Genomic DNA, 20,166 nt, shown 5'->3' with positions numbered 1-20,166 from the left:
ACCATCCTCTGCACCGCCCCGTCACCGCCGATCCCTTCACCGCCCCGTCACCGTCACCGCCATCCCTTTCACCGCCCCGTCACCGCCACTGCCATCCCATTCACCGCCCCGTCACCGTCCCCGCTGCATCCATATAAGCCTTTTTCCTTTCACTCCCTCCTTCCAATTTGAGCCGGGAACACTAGCGATCGCACGGTCCCCGCGGCCACTACCTGCCTGCCCGGTCGATCCTGGTGTTTGGCCGGCTCTCTCCCTTCTCCTCACCTTGGTTTGTGGGTTTTCTTTTTCGGCAACCTGCGTGCTTTCCCAGGGAGCCGCACACGCGCGGCTGCTCAGTGTTCGATCTTCTGCTCTGCTGCAACTTCCTGTTTCCGGTTGCGTCAGAGCAGAAGATCGAGGCTGAGCAGCGGCGGGTGTGCGCGGCTCTCTGGTAGCGTGCGGGTCGCCAAGGAGGAGGATCTGCGGACTGGGGTGAGGAGAGGGGAGAGAGCTGGCTGGACACTGGAATCGATTGGGCGGGCGGGTGTGAGCTGCGGGGACCGCGCGATCCTTCATGCCTCACTGCGGGGGACAAGACCATTCACCGCCCCGCGGGCGGTGAATGGCCTGTCCCCGTTGCCGCAGCGACTGCTAGTTTTCTTCCCCGTTTTCGGCGGGTGACCCGCGGCTAAAATGCGGTGGCCGCGGGTAAACCGCCACTGTGTCATTCTCTAGTCTCTTGCAATGAGGCATCACCTGTCTTGTGTAAAACTTGTGCCATGTAGGAGACATGACAGGCCTGATTCCTTCTCCCCCTTGTTTTGTTCCCTTTTCTTACCCTTCGTCTTTCCTTCTTCCTCCTTATGCTTTCTCCATGGATATAAGAGCCAATGTTTCAAAATGATGGGGTGCTCAACTCCAAGTCCATATAGGAAAGGAGGAGTGGCCTAGTGGTTAGAGCTGCTTCCTCAGCACCTGGAAGTTATGAGTTTGATCCAAGCCCTGCTCCCCATGACTCTGGGCAAGTCACTTATCCCTCCATTGCCCCAGGTATCACAGTTAGATTGTAAGCCTGCTGGGACAGATGGGAATAATACTTATGAGCGCCTGATTATTATTCAATGTAATGTAAACCACTTTGGGTGAATCTCTTCATGAAAAGGCAGTTAATAAATAAAAGAAATTAAAGCATGGCAGGTTGTGAACATAACTAATCAGGCTGTCTTTAAATGAAGAGCACAGGGAGAACTTGTGGGTTTAGACTGCATGTTTCACCAGTCCTCTTCCTTCTTGATATATTTTATTCAATTTCGCATAGGAACTCGATAGTTCCAGTACAAAGTTCTACAGTACAAATTTGCTTCAGCCCCTTGAGTGTGTATAAAATTCCTTGTGGTAGTGGCGGCACCCCTTTGCTCTTGGGGATTTCACATTTTTCCCTGTTTGGATAATTTGTTGATCAAGGTTTCATCATAACAACTAGCTCAGCATGCCATCAACTGGAGCTGCTAGGCTTTGCCAAGAAGTACTAGAAATCACATCTACATTTGTTTCAGACACAAATTCATTGGAGCTCTCTTAGATATGACTCGGGGTTGAGTTGGGGTTTTTTTTAACCACACGAGAGTGTCAACAATCCCTACCTGTGCCAGCAAATCTCTACCCTATCCGCATAACAGCAAGTCAGATGCTATGACTTCTAGGCCACATGGCCTCCATGATACATGTCACAATGTTTGCACATCTCCATTTCAGGATCCTGCAGTCGGCTCTATTGGGGAGTGTGTGGCACAGTGGTTAGAGCTACAGCCTCAGCAGCCTGAGGTTGTGGGTTCAAATCCCATGCTGCTTCTTATGGCCCTGGGCAAGTCACTTAATCCCCCATTACCCCAGGTACTTTAGGTAGAGTGTGAGCCCACTGGGACATATAGGGAAAAATGTTTTGAGTACATGAATGAAAACCACTTAAGTGGTATACTAAAAATAAATAAATAAGATAAACAGTGATCTCAGACTGCAGGACACCTCTCTGCTCCAATCCAGGTAACCTCACACTTCCACCACTCCGTTCAGTAGTGGCTGGTTCCCTCCAACCTCACTTGGTCACTTCTGTTTCAGTCCCCTCCCCACTAGAAACTCTTGACCACAGATGTGCCTAAGTTAGTGTGGTGGTGGTGGTTCATGCAAAAAGTTTGGTCCTCTCACAAGCAAATACTTCATATCAACCTCCTCCAACTCTAGGCAATAGGCAGCACTCTCAAGACATTCCAAGATCATCTGCTTCAGCCTGTAGTCCTCATTCAAACTGTCAATCAGGTTGCCTGTTCTATCTGAACAAACAAGGGGGCACAGGCTCTCACCTTCTTTGCTCACGGCATTCTCCTCAAAACAGTTTATCTAGCAGTGAAGCAAAACTTATTAGCTGACAAACTCAGCAGACTTCTTCAACCACATGAGTGATCTCTCAACACAATAATCTTTAGTCAGATTTTCTTCAAATGTGGGATCCTGGACATAGACTTCTTTGCCTGCCCCCACAGCCATAAACTGTTACTCTTCTGTTCCAGACTATATACACCCAATTGCCTGGAGTCTGATACCTTCCTCGTCCCCTGTCACCACAACATCGCTGCATCCTCTGTTCTTCGTCACTGCTCAGAATTACCACTTTGTGTCCTCCCCTCATACCTCTTTCCTTTCTTCACTGACAGTGAGCAGGCTGGAATAGCCACTGCTTGTGCTGGCTGAGGTTTCCTTTTGACATCACTTACTGGCCCTTTGCACAGGAAGTGATGTCAAAGGAGGAATAAGGCTGGCGCGAGCAGCTCAAAGGACAGACTGCTTGCTGCTGGCAAAGTTGTAAAGAGGGCCCTCACAAACACCTGAAGCTAAGTGAAAATATTTTTTAAATTTTGACCAACATTGTGAAGTCACAGCTTGAAAGTAATTTTTCAGTACCTTATTACATACTAGTCTTTAAGCCCGTTACATTAACGGGTGCTAGAAAGCAGCCCCCTTTCCCTCTCCCCCTCCAGTTCCTCCCTGTCTCTCTGTAGCCTCCCTTCTGTCTTCCCCCCCTAAGCAAAATGATCTGCCTCCCAGCATACCCCTCCCCCCCGAAGCAGCTCCCTTTCCCTCTACCCTGCCAATTCCTCCCTGACAGTGTCTCCGTGGTCCCCCTTCTGTCTCCCCTCCCAAGCAAAGCTGTCTGCCTCCCAGCACACCCCTCCCCCCCAAAGCAGACCCCTTTCCCTCTACCCCTCCAATTCCTCCCTGACTGTCTCTCCGTGGCCCCCCATTTTTTCTCCCCCCCAAGCAAAGCTATCTACCTCCCAGCACACCCCTCCCCCAAAGCAGACCCCTTTCCCTCTGGCCCTCCAGTTCCTCCCTGACTGTGTCTCCGTGGCCCCCCCTTCTGTCTCCCCCCCAAGCAAAGCTGTCTGCCTCCAAGCACACCCCTCCCCCAAAGCAGGCCCCTTTCCCTCTCCCGCTCCAGTTCCTCCCTGTCTCTCTGTGGTCCCCCTTCTGTCTCCCCCCCAAGCAAAGCTGTCTGCCTCCAAGCACAGCCCTTCCCCAAAGCAGGCCCCTTTCCCTCTCCAGCTCCAGTTCCTCCCTGTCTCTCCGTGGCCCCCCTTCTGTCTCCCCCCCAAGCAAAGCTGTGTGCCTCCAAGCACACCCTTACCCCAAAGCAGGCCCCTTTCCCTCTTCCTTCTTCCCAGTTCCTCCCTGTCTCTTCGTGGCCCACGCGATTTTCTCTTCTCGCGGTCTGGCCAGCTCCCCTAGTCCCTTGCCACCGCCGCCACCCCCCTTCCTTTCCCGCGGTCGACAAACCTCTTGCCTCCAACAGCCGCTGCAGCACTGTAAACACGTTGCTTCGCGGCCTCTACTGCCCCGATTTGCTCTTCCATGTCCCTGATGATGTCATCAGAGAAACGGAAGAGCAAATGAAGGCAGTAGAGGCCGCGAAGCAGCGTGTTTACAGTGCTGCGGCGGCTGCTGGAGGCAAGAGTTTTGTCGACCGCGGGTAGGGAAGGGAAGGGGGTGGCGGCGGCGGCAAAGGACTAAGGTAGCCGGCCAGACCGCAAGAAGGGTAGGCTGAGAGGAACCCGGGACCGTGGCAGAGGCTCGTTGCACAGTGTAAATACAGTTGCTCAGTGTGAGGCTTCCTTCGCTCTTCCGGGTCTGCATTCCGACTCCTCAACGCGCCAGCCTGAGCCGGCATAGGCGGTTGAGGGTGGAAGGTTGTGGTCGGAGTTGCTAGGCTGCAGCGGATGTGTGAGTTGCGAGTGTGGGGCCTGCAGCGGCGTGAGGTGGAGACGGAGAGCAGGCTGTGGTGACGTTGTAGGCGCGCATGCGCACTCGTATTTTCCCGACGGACCAGGGAACACATTTTTTTTAGTGCGCATGCGCGGCCTATCATTTTATTATATTAGATGAAGTGATTGGGTGGTGGATCTTGCTATAGGGGCTTCAGTCTTTGGCAAGGCTACCCATCTCTGAGCACATGTTATAACTTCAATTATAATTATTATCTGATAGCATGAAAATTTTGAACAGGGGTCTGTCTTTATGTTGATACATTAACTTTCTTTAATCTCTACATTTAAAACCAGAATGTTCCCTGATATTGTACAAAGTTGTAAAGAGGTACAGGGGGCACGGTGATGTCAGGGCAATGAGGAAGAGCAGGGGTCAAAGAAGAGAGGTTCCAGCGTTCTCACCAAGAAAGCACCTGGGATAGTCTACCCCTGTCCTCCTTACTATACCGTTGCTCGCTTGCCCCATCCTCCTGGAGATTTCCACATAAGAACTAATCCACTTACAACCATTCCCAACATTTCTGACATAGAACGGCAAATCACTCCATCCGAACCCTTGCTCATTAGAACTTGCAGCATGGTTTCTCTCACTGAGGTGGTGAATGCTTTCAACCTTTCTGCAGCAGTCTCAGAGGTTATTCAAGCATCCAGAAAACCTTCCACATAAAACTGTTATTGCTTCAAATGGACCAGATATTCTGATTGGTGCCATCTGCATTCTCTTCAACCTGTGACATGACCACTCCCATCTGTCCTGGACTATCTTCTTCATCTCAGGCCTAAAAACCACCTCAACCCAAGTATGTCTCGGTGCCATCAGTGCATTTCATGCTTCCTTGGACAAGAAAGTTTTCAAGTTTCAAGTTCAAGTTTGACCTTTATTTGATGAATCGCTTATAATAATATCTAAGCGATGTACAGTGTTAAAAACCATCAGAATGTGGTAATACATTTAATTTACAGTAGTCACTCATAAGACAGACAAAATTAGACGAACAGGAGGGGGTGGGAGGAAAGGGGAAAAGTTACAATGTTGTTCTTTGTTAGAAATTGACATCAAAGGGAAAGCACATCGGGTAATAATGGGTTAGGATGAGATGGGAAGAATATTGGACCTTAAAAGGTGATATTTCATATGTCAAACGCGTCTTGAAATAGGTAAGTTTTTAAAATTTTCTTAAACACAACAAGGTCAGTTTCGTTTTTAATGAAATTTGGAAGGGAGTTCCACAATGTAGGGGCTTTTACAGAAAATATATCATTTCGCCTAGTGCCTATGACTTTTAATGAAGGGACTGAGAGCAATTGTGATGAAGAGGATCTAAGAGAACGAGAAGTTTTGTGTGGGACAATCATTTTTGCAATATATTGAGGTTCACTGAAGGTTAAAGTTTTGTAAACCAGAAATAAAATTTTAAACGTAATTCGATGGGCTATAGGAAGCCAGTGTGATTTAATTAATAAGGGGGTGACATGGTCAAATTTCTTTGCGTTATGAATTAGTTTGATTGCTGTATTTTGGATAATTTGGAGACGTCTATTTTCTTTTTGAGTTATATTAATTAGAAGAGAATTGCAGTAGTCCAGTTTGGAAATAATAAGAGAGTGAACTAAAATATTGAGAGATTTAGTATCCAAGAATGTAGAGATTGAACGTAAAAGCCGTAGTCTGTAAAAGCATGATTTGACTATTACACTGATATGATCATGATAAGATAGATCTACATCAATTGTTACACCTAGGATTTTTAGCTTAGGTACCGGTTCTATAGGAATATTGTCAAGTGTGAATGGTATTTTTTGGAATATATCTCTTTTCCAAGTGAAAAGCATGGATTTTGTTTTTTGAATGTTTAGAGCCAGTTTGTTATTTTTTAGCCAGTTTTTAATTTTTTCTAATTTGTCATTGATTATTTTTATTTCTGCAGTGTTTTCTGGATTGAGAGGGTGCATTAGCTGAATGTCGTCAGCGTAAGAGAATGTTGTAAATCCTAGTGATTGTGACATGGTGATAAGTGGGGATAGGAAAATGTTGAATAGAAGAGGAGAGAGTATTGATCCTTGTGGAACTCCAAAAGATGAGGAGAAGAATTCGGAATAGGATTCATTGAATTTAACTCTAGAGAGACGATCCGATAAAAAGGAAGTTAGCCATTGTAAGACTTGGCCCTCTACCCCTAGTGATTGTAGACGATTGAGAAGAATTTCATGATCTATGGTATCGAAGGCTGCGGATAGATCTAGAGAAAAGAGAGCTACAGATTTGTGATGGTCAAGGAAGTAGTGAATGTTTGTGACAAGACCAATCATGGAAACTTTGTTCTGTTTACCCCTTAGTATCCAGGTTAATAAAAGAACATTACCATACAAAACCTCCTATAAAGCCTCCACCAGTGGCTTGGGATCTTGATGTAGTTCTAGCTGCTCTTATGAAATCTTCCTTTGAGCCGCTCTCAACCAGCTCTCTCAAATTCCTCACTTGGAAGGTTATTTTCCTCATAGCCCTCATGTCTGCACTAGAGAGTTGCATGGGAACGGGGCTGATGGGAATTCTGTGGAATCTGCGGGGATCCAGCGGAGTTCCTCCAAGGTCCATGGGGATCCCTCCCAGGGTTGCGAGGTAACACACTCATGTCCTGGTCCCATGACCAGGAAGTGACATCAGAAGGGAGCCAAGGCCAGCGTGAGCAGCAGGTGGAGGATGCTTCTCATGTTGGTGAATATTTCTAGAGGTATGCCTATGGAGAGAAGAGGAGTGGTACTGGTGCCCCTACGAAGATGGCACCAGAGGTGGTCCACCCCCCTTACTATGCCATTGCACCTACCTCTCATGGTTGGCTTCTTAGCTTTGCTACTGAACTAAAGGTCCTATGAGCCGACAGTGGGTAGGATGGCACCAGTACACATGCAGTACAGATACTGCCTTAAAAAATTTGGTAGGGTCTTTACCGGGTTCCGTGGATTACATCACCCACATGTGAGAATATATGCCTGTTGTCCTCAGAGAACATTTGCTACAGGTAAGTAACTTTGCTTTACTTTGAAAAAGCCTTAAAAAATCAAGTCCTTATTCAGTTTGAAGAGAACTGTTACTAATAATATTATTCTTGTCTTCACCGCTTGCTGTGATTGCTCCAGAATTACTGTCAGATCTAAATGTTCTTTGCTAAAGCACAGGCACACCTACTCTTGAAACAGACATTTACAGGTTCCTCTCAGTCAGAGGCAGAACTTCCACTGGAAATTTTAATACTTCAACCCGGTATTTATTAAACATATCATTAAGCATAGATGTTAAAAACTTAGGAGAATCAACAAAGTGCAGATTGCATTTTTTAGTAGAATTTTCCAACATTTAAACTTTTTTTTTTTACTTTAAATTCAGGTTAATTTTAATTAGGGCAGTAAATCTTTTACTTTTGTTCTTATATGTCTGCAGAAGATTGTTTAAGAGACATTTAAAGTCCTGAGTTGCAGGTTTAAAAAAAAAAAAAAAAATCATTCATAAAAGTATACAGATGATTGATACTCCCGATCCAAGAAACTTCCTAACGGGCAATAACAATCTATGAGGCTTTCTTTCTAAACAGCACTAAAAAGTGGTCAGTGCTATATCCAGTGTGGGTCTTTCCTGAGCGCTGAGGCCACTTTTAGCACGGCAGTAAAATGGCCCCATTTTCCATTTTTTTCTCTATTAATGGCCATGTTCTAATTTCCCCATTAGTATGTGGCCATTAGTGTGTAACCTTTACCGCAACCAATGTTGTAGGTGGTAAGGGCTCACGTGCTAAGTACATGCTAATTGGTTAGTGTAGAACACACCCCCAGTGCTAAAAAATAAATGGGAATTGCATACAGACCCCCAAACTAGCGTGCCACGCAGTAGTCCTTTTTAACCTTACTGCAGTTTAGTAAAAGGACACCTCAATTTCCTACAAGGGGATTCACCTTGAGGCTTATGTGGTCTGCAAGGGGTCTCAAATGGTGGCATCTTGACTGAGGAATTGAATGAGCGTTGGAGCATTTACCTCGCCGGCCTGCGGTAAAAGGCTCTACCGCTGCTTGTTAAAAGGAGCCCTAAAAATTTTTTTTGAATGTTTATTCAGTTTGAGGACCCCTGATGCAGGCATTTTGGGGTAAATTCTGTAAATGGCATCTAAAAAGATAGGCGCCTATAATAAAGATGCCTATCTCTTGTCAAACACACATAGGTGCCTATTACAGACACACCTAACTTAAAACTTAGGCACCTGTAATGTAGGCCAGGGTTTTAAAGGCCTACATTATAGGCGCCTAAGTACTTTAGAGAATTGCGCCTAGTGGTGCTTAAGGCCTTCACCCCTAAACACGCCTACTTTGGAGTTAGGCGCCTGTAGTCGCCATGCGATAGGTGCCTATCTTTTGTATAATCGCGCCTAAGAAGCTAGGTGCCTATCACCCAATTAATTTTTTTTCTTTTCAATTATGAGCTTGTTAGGCACCTAACTTTAGGTGCCTATTTATTTAGGTGGCTATCATTAGGCGCCTCTTATAGAATTCCCCCCTTTATGCTGAAAAACTATGTTGGGCCTCTGTGAACTCCATGAACTGTTTATTTTTGTATTTGGATTTGCAATTAATCTTCATATATGGTAGACTCCGGAGTCATTTGTCATTCATCCCCTTGGTTGTCATCGCTCCATTTCTCTTGTCTTGTTTCTGTGGTAATGCTTCTCTTTGGTTCTTCATCATTTAAATCATTCACATCTAGAATTTTTACTCCTTCCAAAGGCACATGCACGTCTTCAGGTTATTCCTTCTGTCCTCCAGCACAAACTACCACCATTTGCTCTAGAAAGCCAACCATGACCTTGCTTTAGACCAGGGATATCCAGCCTTGTTCCTTGAGGGCTACAACCCAATCATGTGTTCAAGATTTCCTCTGCATATTAACTGTGGAAATCCTGAAAACCTGACTCGTCAAGGACCAAGGTTGGACATCCCTGCTTTAGACTGATGTGAACTTCATAAGTACTCTTTACATGCCATCTTAGCACTATTTCAAAGGAAAAATTCAGCATCTGGTTAGAACAGACACAGTGCTCTATGGTAAGGGCAGGAAATAACTCAAGTCCCCTCCTTGATATGTTTTGTTCACTTCCCTCCACCTCCCCATACCACTGAACTCTGTCTCTTTCTAAACCCGATGGGTGGACTTTCCATAAGAGTGGGTAGTTTGAATACTGCCTCTTTAGAAAATCCCAAAGTGTATTCATAAATTAGTAACTCCATGACAGTCAGTAAGAAACCGAAGCTAGAGGCAAGTATGCATTATTGTCCCAACCAAAAGACTTCACTATTATTAAGCGAAAATTGGGCATTAACATAAAAGTTGCCATGTCCTTCAACCATAGCAAGATTTCAAGTTGTGGCAGCTGAGGTGATGTCACTTCTCAAGTTAACCTCAGAGATATCAAAAGTAACTCCTGCTTGCCAGGATAGCTTTCTTCTGGGACTCAAATCTATATCAACTATGACCAGTGGCATAGTAAGGGTGGGCTGGGAGGGGGACACACTCTTGGTGGGGGCACCAGCACCTGTCCTCTCTGCTTCCCTGCTCTTTCCCACTCCTCCCTCCGCTGCACACATTCCTTTACTTCTCCCCATGGCCCCACTGTATCTCCAGCTCTTTGCCGGCACGAGCAGCAACTCCAACCTGCGACTTGCTCCAGCGTCGGCTCTCCTCTAGCGTCACTTCCAGGTCCCACACTTTGGAAGTGACGTCGGAGGGAGAGCCAGCATGGACAGCAAGTTGGTGATGCTGCTCGTGCTGGTAAAGAAAGAGGAATGGGGGAAGGGAAGGGGGCACACGTACAGCAGGGGGGAGCAGAGAAGGGGGTCGGGGGAGAGGCCAGGGGAGGGGCACCACCACCCAGGGCATCTCTCACCCTCGCTATGCCACTGCCTATGACTCACCTGAACTTATCGACAGATGTCCAGTATAACACACAGTGCCAGGACTGATAAATTGGGCAATCCAGCCATATTGACTTTTCATGATAGCCTTTTCTTGTAGTTATTTGTTTTGTAAATGGATTCAACTTTTAATTTCTGTCAAGCAAAATAACACGAAGAAAATGATTCTTGCTCTTTGTTTTAGCATATGAAATGCAAGTTCTCAGATATGACTCTGAAGCACAAGGCACTGAACTGTCAGAAAGAAGCTGCTCAAATCCTACATGCTGTGTGAGTGTGTTTTATCTGTTATATCATTTTTAGATTGCCATATTAATCAGTGTGCGCTTTAATTATGGGATGCATTTTACAAGGCATTTTTGCAGATAAAAGTGTTCTAACCCAGAAGTATACTTTTGTAAAATTACCATCTCGATACACATAGGATTGGGGAGGGTTTTGCAAATGTGTACATATATTATAAAATACGCATGCATAAATATAAAATCAGCTGGGAAATTTATACTTACTAAATAGCAGGTGTAAATCTGTGGGATAATTTCGAGGTGACACCAAGAAATTCTTTTTCACTGAAAGGGTGGTTGATTGCTGGAATAGTCTTCCACTGCAGGTGATTGAGGCCAGAAGCGTGCCTGATTTTAAGGCCAAATGGGATCGACACATGGGATCTATTCACAGGGCAAAGGTAGGGGAGGGACAGTAGGGTGGGCAGACTTGATGGGCCGTGGCCCTTATCTGCCATCTATTTCTATGTTTCTATGTTTCTAATGAAATATACACACTTACTTTCTCTTTGAAAATGTATATTTGATATATATGTTGGGCAGCCTGTTTATAAAAATTACCCTTGTTAATGTTAAGACTTTTTAACTGATAGTGTATTAAGGGGCTCATTTTTAGAACAGAAAAATGTTCTAAAAGTGGCACAAAACAGCAGATGGATGTAGGGATTTTTTTGCCAAAACATTCAAATCACTATTTTTGAAACCCAATTTTAAGACGGCGTCTAAATCTCAAGGAGCTATGTTAGAGACTTATAGGATGTTTTAAGCTGGACCTGTTTCAATAATGACAGTGCCAAAAAGGTACCTAAACTAACCAGATGACCACTGGAGGAACTGCAGTGGACTGTAGAGAAAGGGATTCAGACCCATATCCTGAAAGTTTGAGCCTTCTATAAACCACAAAACACCTACTGTACCTACCTATGGGTGACACCTATGATCATAAGGGCTATTGTAGTGGTGTGCAGTTGGGTACAGTATGTTTTTTGCTCACTTAGTGCATTTTTTCTAGCAAAAAAGGTGCCAGTACTCAAATACCAGGCTATTCTTCAGGAGTGGGGTTATCACTAAGGGACCCACTTCACAGTAGCTAGGCTTTCTGCAACCAGCCACAGAATCTATGAAAAGGCAGCACTGAGGGGTAAATTCTATAAAAAGCATCCTGATTTTAGGCTGCCTACTGCTGTCTAACCACCAATTGGGACACAAGTTAAAAAAAAAATATATATATATATATCATTCCGGGCAGGCCGCCTACATTGTAGGTGCTTCCTTGAGCCTAGGGAGGCGCGTAGGGCCGCCTAGGCTAGGCATGGGTGTGGTTTTGCCCAGAAGTGGCCTTAGGCGAGCTTAGGCGGCCCTATGTGCCTCCCTAAGCCTGCGATAAGAGCCTGAAATGTAGGCCAGCAAAATACCCTGATTGTCCCAGGCGCTTAAGGCCCCTCCTATGGGAGAGGCCTTAGGCACCTGGGCTAACCGGAATCTTAGGCCTCTCTACGGTCCAAAAGAAGGTTTTTTTTATAATGGCCTGCCTTGACATTCAGCTGTTTAAACGCCCAGACCACACTATGTCTACACTAATAACATATAATCAACCAAAAACAGCCTAAGTCCCAAACGCCCAACACAAGAGCTTTTAGGTGAAGGAGGAGCCAGTCCTTCACCTATAACCTGGATTCTGTATCCGGTCTCTGTCAAAAACAACACCTGTTACAGAATCTACCACTTCCCCCCCCCTCCCCAACAATTGGGCCAGGAGAGAGCCCAAGCCCTCCTGGCCCCGCCGAGTACGATCGGGGCAAGAGGGAGCCCAAGCCCTCTTGCCCTGCGGCACCCTGACCTTCCCCGACTACGATCGGGGCAAGAGGGCTTGGGCTCCCTCTTGCCCCATTGAGTCAGGGAAGGTTGGGGTGCCGCAGGGCAAGAGGGCTTGGGCTCCCTCTTGCCCCGATTGTACTCGGCGGGGCCAGGAGGGCTTGGGCTCTCTCCTGGCCCAATCGTTGTAGGGGGGGGGGTGGATTCTGTAACCGGTGTTGTTTTTGACAGACACCGGATACAGAATCCAGGTTATAGGTGAAGGACTGGCTCCTCCTTCACCTAAAAGCTCTTGTGTTGGGTGTTTGGGACTTAGGCTGTTTTTGGTTGATTATATGTTATTAGTGTAGACGTAGTGATGGTCTAGGCGTTTAAACAGCTGAATGTCGAGGCAGGCCATTATAAAAAAAAACCTTTTGGACCGTTTTTTTTTTTGATAATGGAAATTTTCCCTGCTTCTACTTTCAATGTTTAAGGCCTTAGGCCAAAAGGGGACTTAGACTTTTTTTTTTATTATGCCCCTCTGTGGCTTTAACCACTGCACCACACACTCTTGTAATCACTAAACTTGATTATTGCAATTTTTTATACTATGATCTTCTGCTGAAACAAATTGTGCATGATACAGCAATTAAGCTTGTATTTAGTAAGAAAATATATGACTATGTCACTGCATTGTTTTGTCTGAACATTGGCTCCCAGTCTCCCAGTGACTTATTATATCTCCTTTATAAAGTGCCTAGGCGTTATTTTACACTGATTTGTGGTATTTGTGGTTATTTTACACTGATTTGTGCACCCCCCCGAAGGACTGTACTCCCCCGGAAGGTCTGTCCTCTTCTGAAGGCCTGCACCCCATCCCTGAAGGCCTGCAGCCCCACCTGAAGGCCTACACCGTGTAGGCCTTCAGGGCAGGTGCAGGCCTTCAGGGGGGACAGACCTTCGGGAGTGGGACAGGCGTTCAGGTGGGAGTGCAGGCCTTCAGGGATGGGTTGCAGGCCTTTAGGGTCCGTGCAGGCCTTCAGGGGGAACAGACCTTCGGGGGGGCAGGTGCAGATCTTCAGGGGGGAGACAGGCCTTCAGCGATGGGGTGCAGGCCTTCAGAAGTGGGGTGTAGGCCTTCAGGGCTCGTGCAGGCCTTCAGGGGGAGGTACAGTCCTTCGAGGGGGTGCAGGCCTTCAGGGCAGGGACAGACCTTCAGGGGAGGGGGTCCTGGTGTAGAAGTACACAGAGGGAAGGGGGGTTCAAAGATATGTGCATATGCCAGACTTTGGGGAGGAAGAAATAATGGGTCTAAAAGAGGAGTGGGAGAGAGAGATGGTGGATAATGGGATTTAGGGAGGGAAGGAACAGAAAGGGAGAGAAGTTGGACACAAGGGATGGTGTGGAGGGGAGATAGAGATACTGGATAGGAGGATAGTTGGGAAGAGAAAGGGAGAAATGGTGGACCCTGGGGTAGTGAGGAAGGAGGGAGAGATGCTGGATGAAAGGGTAGTTGAGAAAAGGTGAATCTGTGGATGGAGATGAAAAAAGGAAAGATGCCAGACCTCCGGGGAAGGGAAGGGAAACGGAAGAGGAGGACAGAGATGGCAAATGGATGGTTAGCATGGAGAAAGAAGAAAGAAAGAGACCCTGGCAAGCAAGACAACCAGAGCCTGAGACCAACAAGATTTGAATATTGACCAGCCAACAAAAGGTAGAAAATAATTTTATTTTCTGTTAGTGATTACAATATGTCAGATTTGAAAAGTGTATCCTGCCAGAGCTGGTGTTAGACCGCAAACATGAGCTAGGATTTAACAGAGAGAGGAAAAGTCCTTGTTGTTTCTTTATTTTGTTTACACCACAGTGCCAGTGTGGTTAGGAGAAGCCAAGGGTGGTGAAAAAGCTATAAAATAAACCCACCAGAATGTTTGAAAAAAACACCCAGTTGGGCAGGAAAATCGAATCGAAAAACCAATTCAATAGGCAGAATCGAATCAAATTTTTTTTTCCTGAATTGGGCAGCACTAGTTTGCGCTACTGTCTTAGACTTTAGGACCTGGGATTGGGGAGAGATGGCATCCTCAGTACTTTATAATGCAAGTGAAACGAGGATTTGGTCAGACTTTTGAAGGGTCTGCAGAAGAAAAATATTGTATAAGTCGTAGACATGAGACAGCAGGAAATGGGAACTTTTCTTCCTTCTGTTTTTGTGAATGGCAAGGCTGAGGATGTCAGAGAGTTCAGTTTAAATATGCGCTTTATAAGAAAATATAATAATGTGTTTTATAAAGTTTATAATCGTTCTTCCAAAGATAGCATAAAGTCTACTACCTTGGTATACCCTCATGCATACATATTCATGTTGTGTTCTTAAGGATCCTCAGCGGCACCACTTAGGGCTCAATTCAATCTCATTGCCCCAAGTTTTACGTGTCAAATCTTCATCGGGTCCTATCTTAACTTGATTCAATCATTTTTATATATCATTTTTTTACTTTTGTTAAAGTTTTTTATATATTAATATAGTTTTTAAAAAGCTATACTTAGTTCTTTATCATGTGGTCTCTGGCCCAGGGATTGTCATACCGACATATTTCGCTATAAATTAGCTTTATCAAGAATAATCCCCGTGCATTCAATCGCCAGCAACCCGACCACTCTACCTAAAGTTTATAAGCATTGCTGGCCTACCCGGTGAGGTGTTCCTAGTGGTGGTGGTGGTGGTGGTAGCGGCAGTGTGTCAATGTGTTGAGAGGACGAGGTGGTCTGGGAAATTCTGCTGAGCAAACTCCGGGCCCATTTCTACCCCCCAGTTAGTCCACTCCACTCAACTGGTTCACATACTGAGTGGGTCTTTGGGTGTTGTGCCTGGGTAGTTGTTTTGGGATCTCTTCCAGTGGTTTGTCAGTATCTCCTTGTGGTCCAAGGAAGGAAACTGTGTTAACCTTAGCATTGACCTTTAGACTATGTTTGTAACAGCGCTGCTTGTGTGGCATTAGGCTGTGTAGTGATTGAAAGAAAAAAACAGACCTTTGCACATTTTTACATTATATGGTGGGTGTATGAGGAGATTCACATTTCCTGCACAGCTAAGTCTGTGTGAAGTTACCTTGTGCTGTATTTGACATCTAGCAAGGTCTCTGTTTGGAAGGAAAGATCTCAGCTTAAAAATGAAGTGGCCAGAAGTTATGGTAAAAGCAGATAGTGTAGCGGTTTTAAGAAAGGTTTGGACAAATTCCTGGAGGAAAAGTCCATAATCTATTATTAAGACATGGGGGAAGCATCTGCTTGCCCTGGATCGATAGCATGGAATGTTGCTACTCTTTGGGTTTTGACCAGGTATTAGTGTCCTGGATTGGCTACCATGAGAATGGGCTACTGGGCATAATGAACCATTGGTCTGACCCAGTTAGGCTATTCTTATGTTATGTTCTCATCTGTAGGGGCCTTTGTTTTCAATTCTTATTTTAATGTATTTTTTTTCTGGGAACTTATCAGTGTTTTTTATAATGGGAACAAAAATGGAAGAGAATTCTAAGTTGCTTCTAAGTTTGTTGTTTTAACTTTCTTACTCAGTCTCCAGATATGCTCCACTATCCCTACTAACCAGAATGACCACTGCCTTGATCTTGTCAACTTCTCCAATTGTTCACTCTAATTTTTCCTCCTTTACTTCTTCCCCCTCTCTGATCATCTAATAACTTCAACACTTAATCACCCCCCGCCCCCCCCCCATTCCTGTTCAGTCTTTACCAATTCATTTATCAATGTTCAGGCTATTTGACCCTTGTACTCTCCACCACTGCTTCATCTCTTCTCAAACACTATGTTAACCAACTCTGTCAATTAAGCGATTTCTTCCTAACATACATTGTGGATTTCCCCCCTTTCTTTGACAGTGTTGCTGAACACCACTGCAGGAACTCACAGAGTCACAGTCATTTGGATTATTGTGAAGCCAGCAATTGACGTACAGACCCTGTACTAACATGAAATGACATCGACAATATGTAATGCTTTCAGCATCGCATAAAGGTAATGAAGAAGTGCAAGCTGGCACATCTGAAATACCTTTAGTAGAAACGCAACATTCAGATGACACTGGACTGAAAGAAGACAGTGAATCGTCATCTATAAGCACTGACATTGTGGAAGAGAATATAATTGATAGCAAGAGTCAACACCAACAACATAAAAATAATAGTGGAGAAGAAAGGGATGCAAGTAAAGGCCAAGAGTTTGAAGAAATAGCATATGAGATTTTACTTTATTGTGATATCGCTGCTTGGCCAGATGACTTGAGAGTTAACCTGGTTAAGAAGGGAAGAGAACCTTTTCAGAATAAAAATGGACCTTTCTCTGCTAGTCAGCGAGAAGTTTCAAGTTTATTTAAAATATTTGATATAATCGCAGTATCCAAATCCAATGCGATTTACAAAATTAAAAATAGAAAAAATAAAAAATTTCCAACAAACAGGACATTAAAGACAATTAGGACGTAAAAACACCGATGAAGAGGAGGGGGGGGGGAAATGGATTAAATACAATTCAAAAATAAATAAAAAGGAAGGGTAAGGAAAAAAAAGAGCAAAGGATTCAGTCGACACTTAACCTCATGGTTCTATAAATCTTTACTAAAGGACGAAAAAGTTTTGAGAACCTGGATGGTTTATTCAAAATCTAAAAATTACTTGTTTTGTTTTTGCTGCAGACTGTTTGCAGATAGTGAGACAAAAGCTGGAACATCTGTCTTTGTAACTGGCTTTAAAAACTGGTGGAAATTAAATCCTAAAGTCCCTGAACATGAGCGATCAGAACATCTCTTCTGCTTAGAACAATGGAAGACCTTGGCAAGGGGACTGGAACTCCAAAAAAACTATTGATAGAATTCATGAAATGGAAATGGATAAAGAGAGAAAATACTGGAGAGACATTTTACATCGTGTTTTGGATGTAATTATGTTTTTGGCTAAACAAAACCTTCCTTTCCGTGGTCACAGAGAGGATATGTTATCAACAAACAAAGGAAATTTTTTGGAGTTGATAGAATTACTATCAAATTATGATCCAATTTTGAAGGAACATTTTGTAAAAATCAAACATGCTATTCCTTCTGAAAGCAGATTGAGTTCATACTTATCTCTAAAAATTCAAAATGAATTCATTCATCTTCTGGGAAATTATGTCAAAGAAAAAATTGTGGCAGATATTAAAAAAGCAAAATACTTTGGCATTCTTTTTGATAGCACCCCTGATGTTTCACACACTGATCAAATGTGTGAAGTGATCAGATATATCTATATTGAAGATGATAAAGTTGAAATAAAGGAATCATTCTTGGGCTTCTTTCCTATTTCTGGGAAGTCTGCTGCTGAACTCATGGAACAGATCTTGAAACAACTGGATAGTGATGGACTGGATATAAACCTCTGTCGTGGTCAAGGCTATGACAACGCTGCAACTATGGCTGGCATTCACGGTGGTGTTCAGGCAAAAATCAAAGAAATTAATCCCAAGGCTTTATTTGTGCCTTGTGCAAATCATTCTCTGAACCTTTGTGGAGTTCACTCTTTTGGAAGTGTTTCTTCATGTGTGACTTTTTTTGGAGCTTTGGAAAAAGTGTATTCATTCTTTTCAGTCTCAACTCATCGATGGGAAATGCTGCAGAATGTAGGTATAACAGTGAAAAGACTTTCCCAGACAAGATGGAGTGCTCATTATGAAGCAGTGCATGCCATAAAGACAAATTTTGAAAAGTTAATTTCAACCCTTGAAGTGCTGTGTGATTCAAAAGAAAATGTGGATACAAGAGGATCAGCTCAGATTTTGCTCTCTGCTATATGTGATTTTTCTTTTCTGTGTTATCTCTTTTTCTGATGTGAAGTTTTACAGGAGGTTAATCAGACACAAAAATATTTGCAAACAGCCGGGATCAGCCTTGAACAATGTGCAGTGAAACTGCAAGCTTTAAAATTGTTCCTTGAAGACCAGCGCACAGAAATTGTGGAGAAGGCCATTAACTATGGAACAACAAAACATGGACATTGGCATAGAAAAAAGAATCAAATTTCGAAGAAGAATGCCTGGAGAAACAACAAAAGATGCTGGTCTTACTTTGACAGAAGAAACCACAAGGGTTATGTTTGAATGTCTTGATCGTTTTCACCAAGAACTGGAGACTCGTTCTAAAGCAATGGATCAAATAATGTCAATGTTTGCTATCATTCAGCCATTCTCTCTAATTTTTGTAGAAGAAGAAAACCTTTGCAAGATTTTACCAAATATAACTGAAATTTATGATGAATTTTCTGGTGAAGATATCTTACTGGAAATATTTTAACTGCGGAGACATTTAAAAGCTGCTGGAATGAATCCCAAAGAAACAAAGACATGGACAGTTTAGCAATTTCTAGAATTTATTGTGAAATGCGATTTTTATGAATCTGTGCCAAACTTATCCTTATGTTTAAGACTTTTCCTAACTATTTGTATATCTGTTGCTTCATGTGAAAGACACTTTTCAAAATTAAAATTAGTAAAAAGTGTTCTTCGATCAACTATGAGCAATGATAGATTGACGAATCTGGCTATACTGTCCATTGAATATGAATATACAAGGAAGATCAATTTTGATGAAATCATTGACAAATTTGCTGAAGCTAAGACTCGAAAACAGAAACTATAATATTCATTACTGTGAAAGACCAATATGAATGTATGGGTTTTCCCTGTATTTTTCAAAAATAAAAATACATGGATTAAAAAGTATTAATCCTATTATTTTTCTCTTTTTTTTGTACAAACCAAAACCAGAATCCATAGAAAATCTGATAAATGGTTCAACAATCAACTACTCCTACTAAATAGACAATGCAGACAATTAGAAAGAAAATGGAGGAAAAACAGTCAAGATTCCACAACTATGATAAAACTACAAACAATACAAAACACAGCCCTAAGACTGGTCTACTCACCGAAGAAATTCGACCACATCACAGAGGCATACCACAACTCACATTGGCTCCCAATACAAGCGAGAATACACTTCAAATTTTCCTGCCTACTATTTAAAGCAATAAACGGAGACAGCCCAGCCTATTGGAACAATCGACTAGTTTAATCCACCTCAACCAGACATAGGAGAACCCACACACCATTCACACACCCTCCAACCAAAAATGTCAAAAGAAAAAAAATCTGTTCAACAACCTCCTAGCCATTCGAGCTGCAACTCTCGACCTCCAACTCTACAACCTATTGACCTCGACCACAGACTACAAAACCTTCAAAAAAGAAATAAAAACCCTTCTATTCAAAAAACACATAAAACCGAACTAACACAATCAGAACTGTCCCAAGTATCACCTGCAACTACTCCATATGTACTTCTAATGTCATGACAATTTAGACATAATTTATATTATGTTATGTTTGGAATAATGGTTACACATATGAAGTTCAAAAAAAGAAAATTTTCACTGCTTGTTTCTATTCTGACCATTTATTTTGTTTCATAGTTATTACAAAAAATATTTTTTTACATTGGGGGGATGTCAAAAAATGATGGGCCCCGGGTGCCACATACCCTAGATACGCCACTGCTTCCCTTGTGAGTTGTAGGAGTTTTTCCTGGGGACTAGGTTCACCTGGGTCTCTACAGTTCCTTCTTCTCTTCAATTTGGATATAAAATTTGGATATAAATGGACCTCTATGTACCTCTCCTGGTCCTTTTCTTTTGTTCCCCCTCCTTGGGAGTTTAGAGACTCCACTGGCTTGTGCTTTTCCAGCGTTTGAGGCAGCATGATAGAAAAAAGAACCCTTCAGTGCA

General features: G+C 43.5%; 1 protein-coding gene across 11 annotated transcripts in view; it reads left to right on the top strand.

Annotated features, from left to right (window-relative positions):
- NEK11 (NIMA related kinase 11) overlaps positions 1-20,166 on the top strand; it is a 539,441-nt gene that overhangs the window by 157,436 nt on the left and 361,839 nt on the right. For all 11 annotated transcript variants that reach the window (XR_004538012.1, XR_004538011.1, XM_033930006.1 and 8 more), the window contains one exon: positions 10,438-10,523. Coding sequence is in view for 9 of the 11 variants with exons in the window: in XM_033930006.1 (XP_033785897.1) it covers positions 10,438-10,523 (86 nt within the window). In the remaining 2 variants the exon portion in view is untranslated. The remainder of the gene's footprint in view (positions 1-10,437; positions 10,524-20,166) is intronic.

The sequence above is a fragment of the Geotrypetes seraphini genome, chromosome 2 (assembly GCF_902459505.1).
Source record: "Geotrypetes seraphini chromosome 2, aGeoSer1.1, whole genome shotgun sequence".
NCBI lineage: Eukaryota > Metazoa > Chordata > Amphibia > Gymnophiona > Dermophiidae > Geotrypetes > Geotrypetes seraphini.
This window is presented reverse-complemented; position numbering and strand designations above follow the sequence as displayed.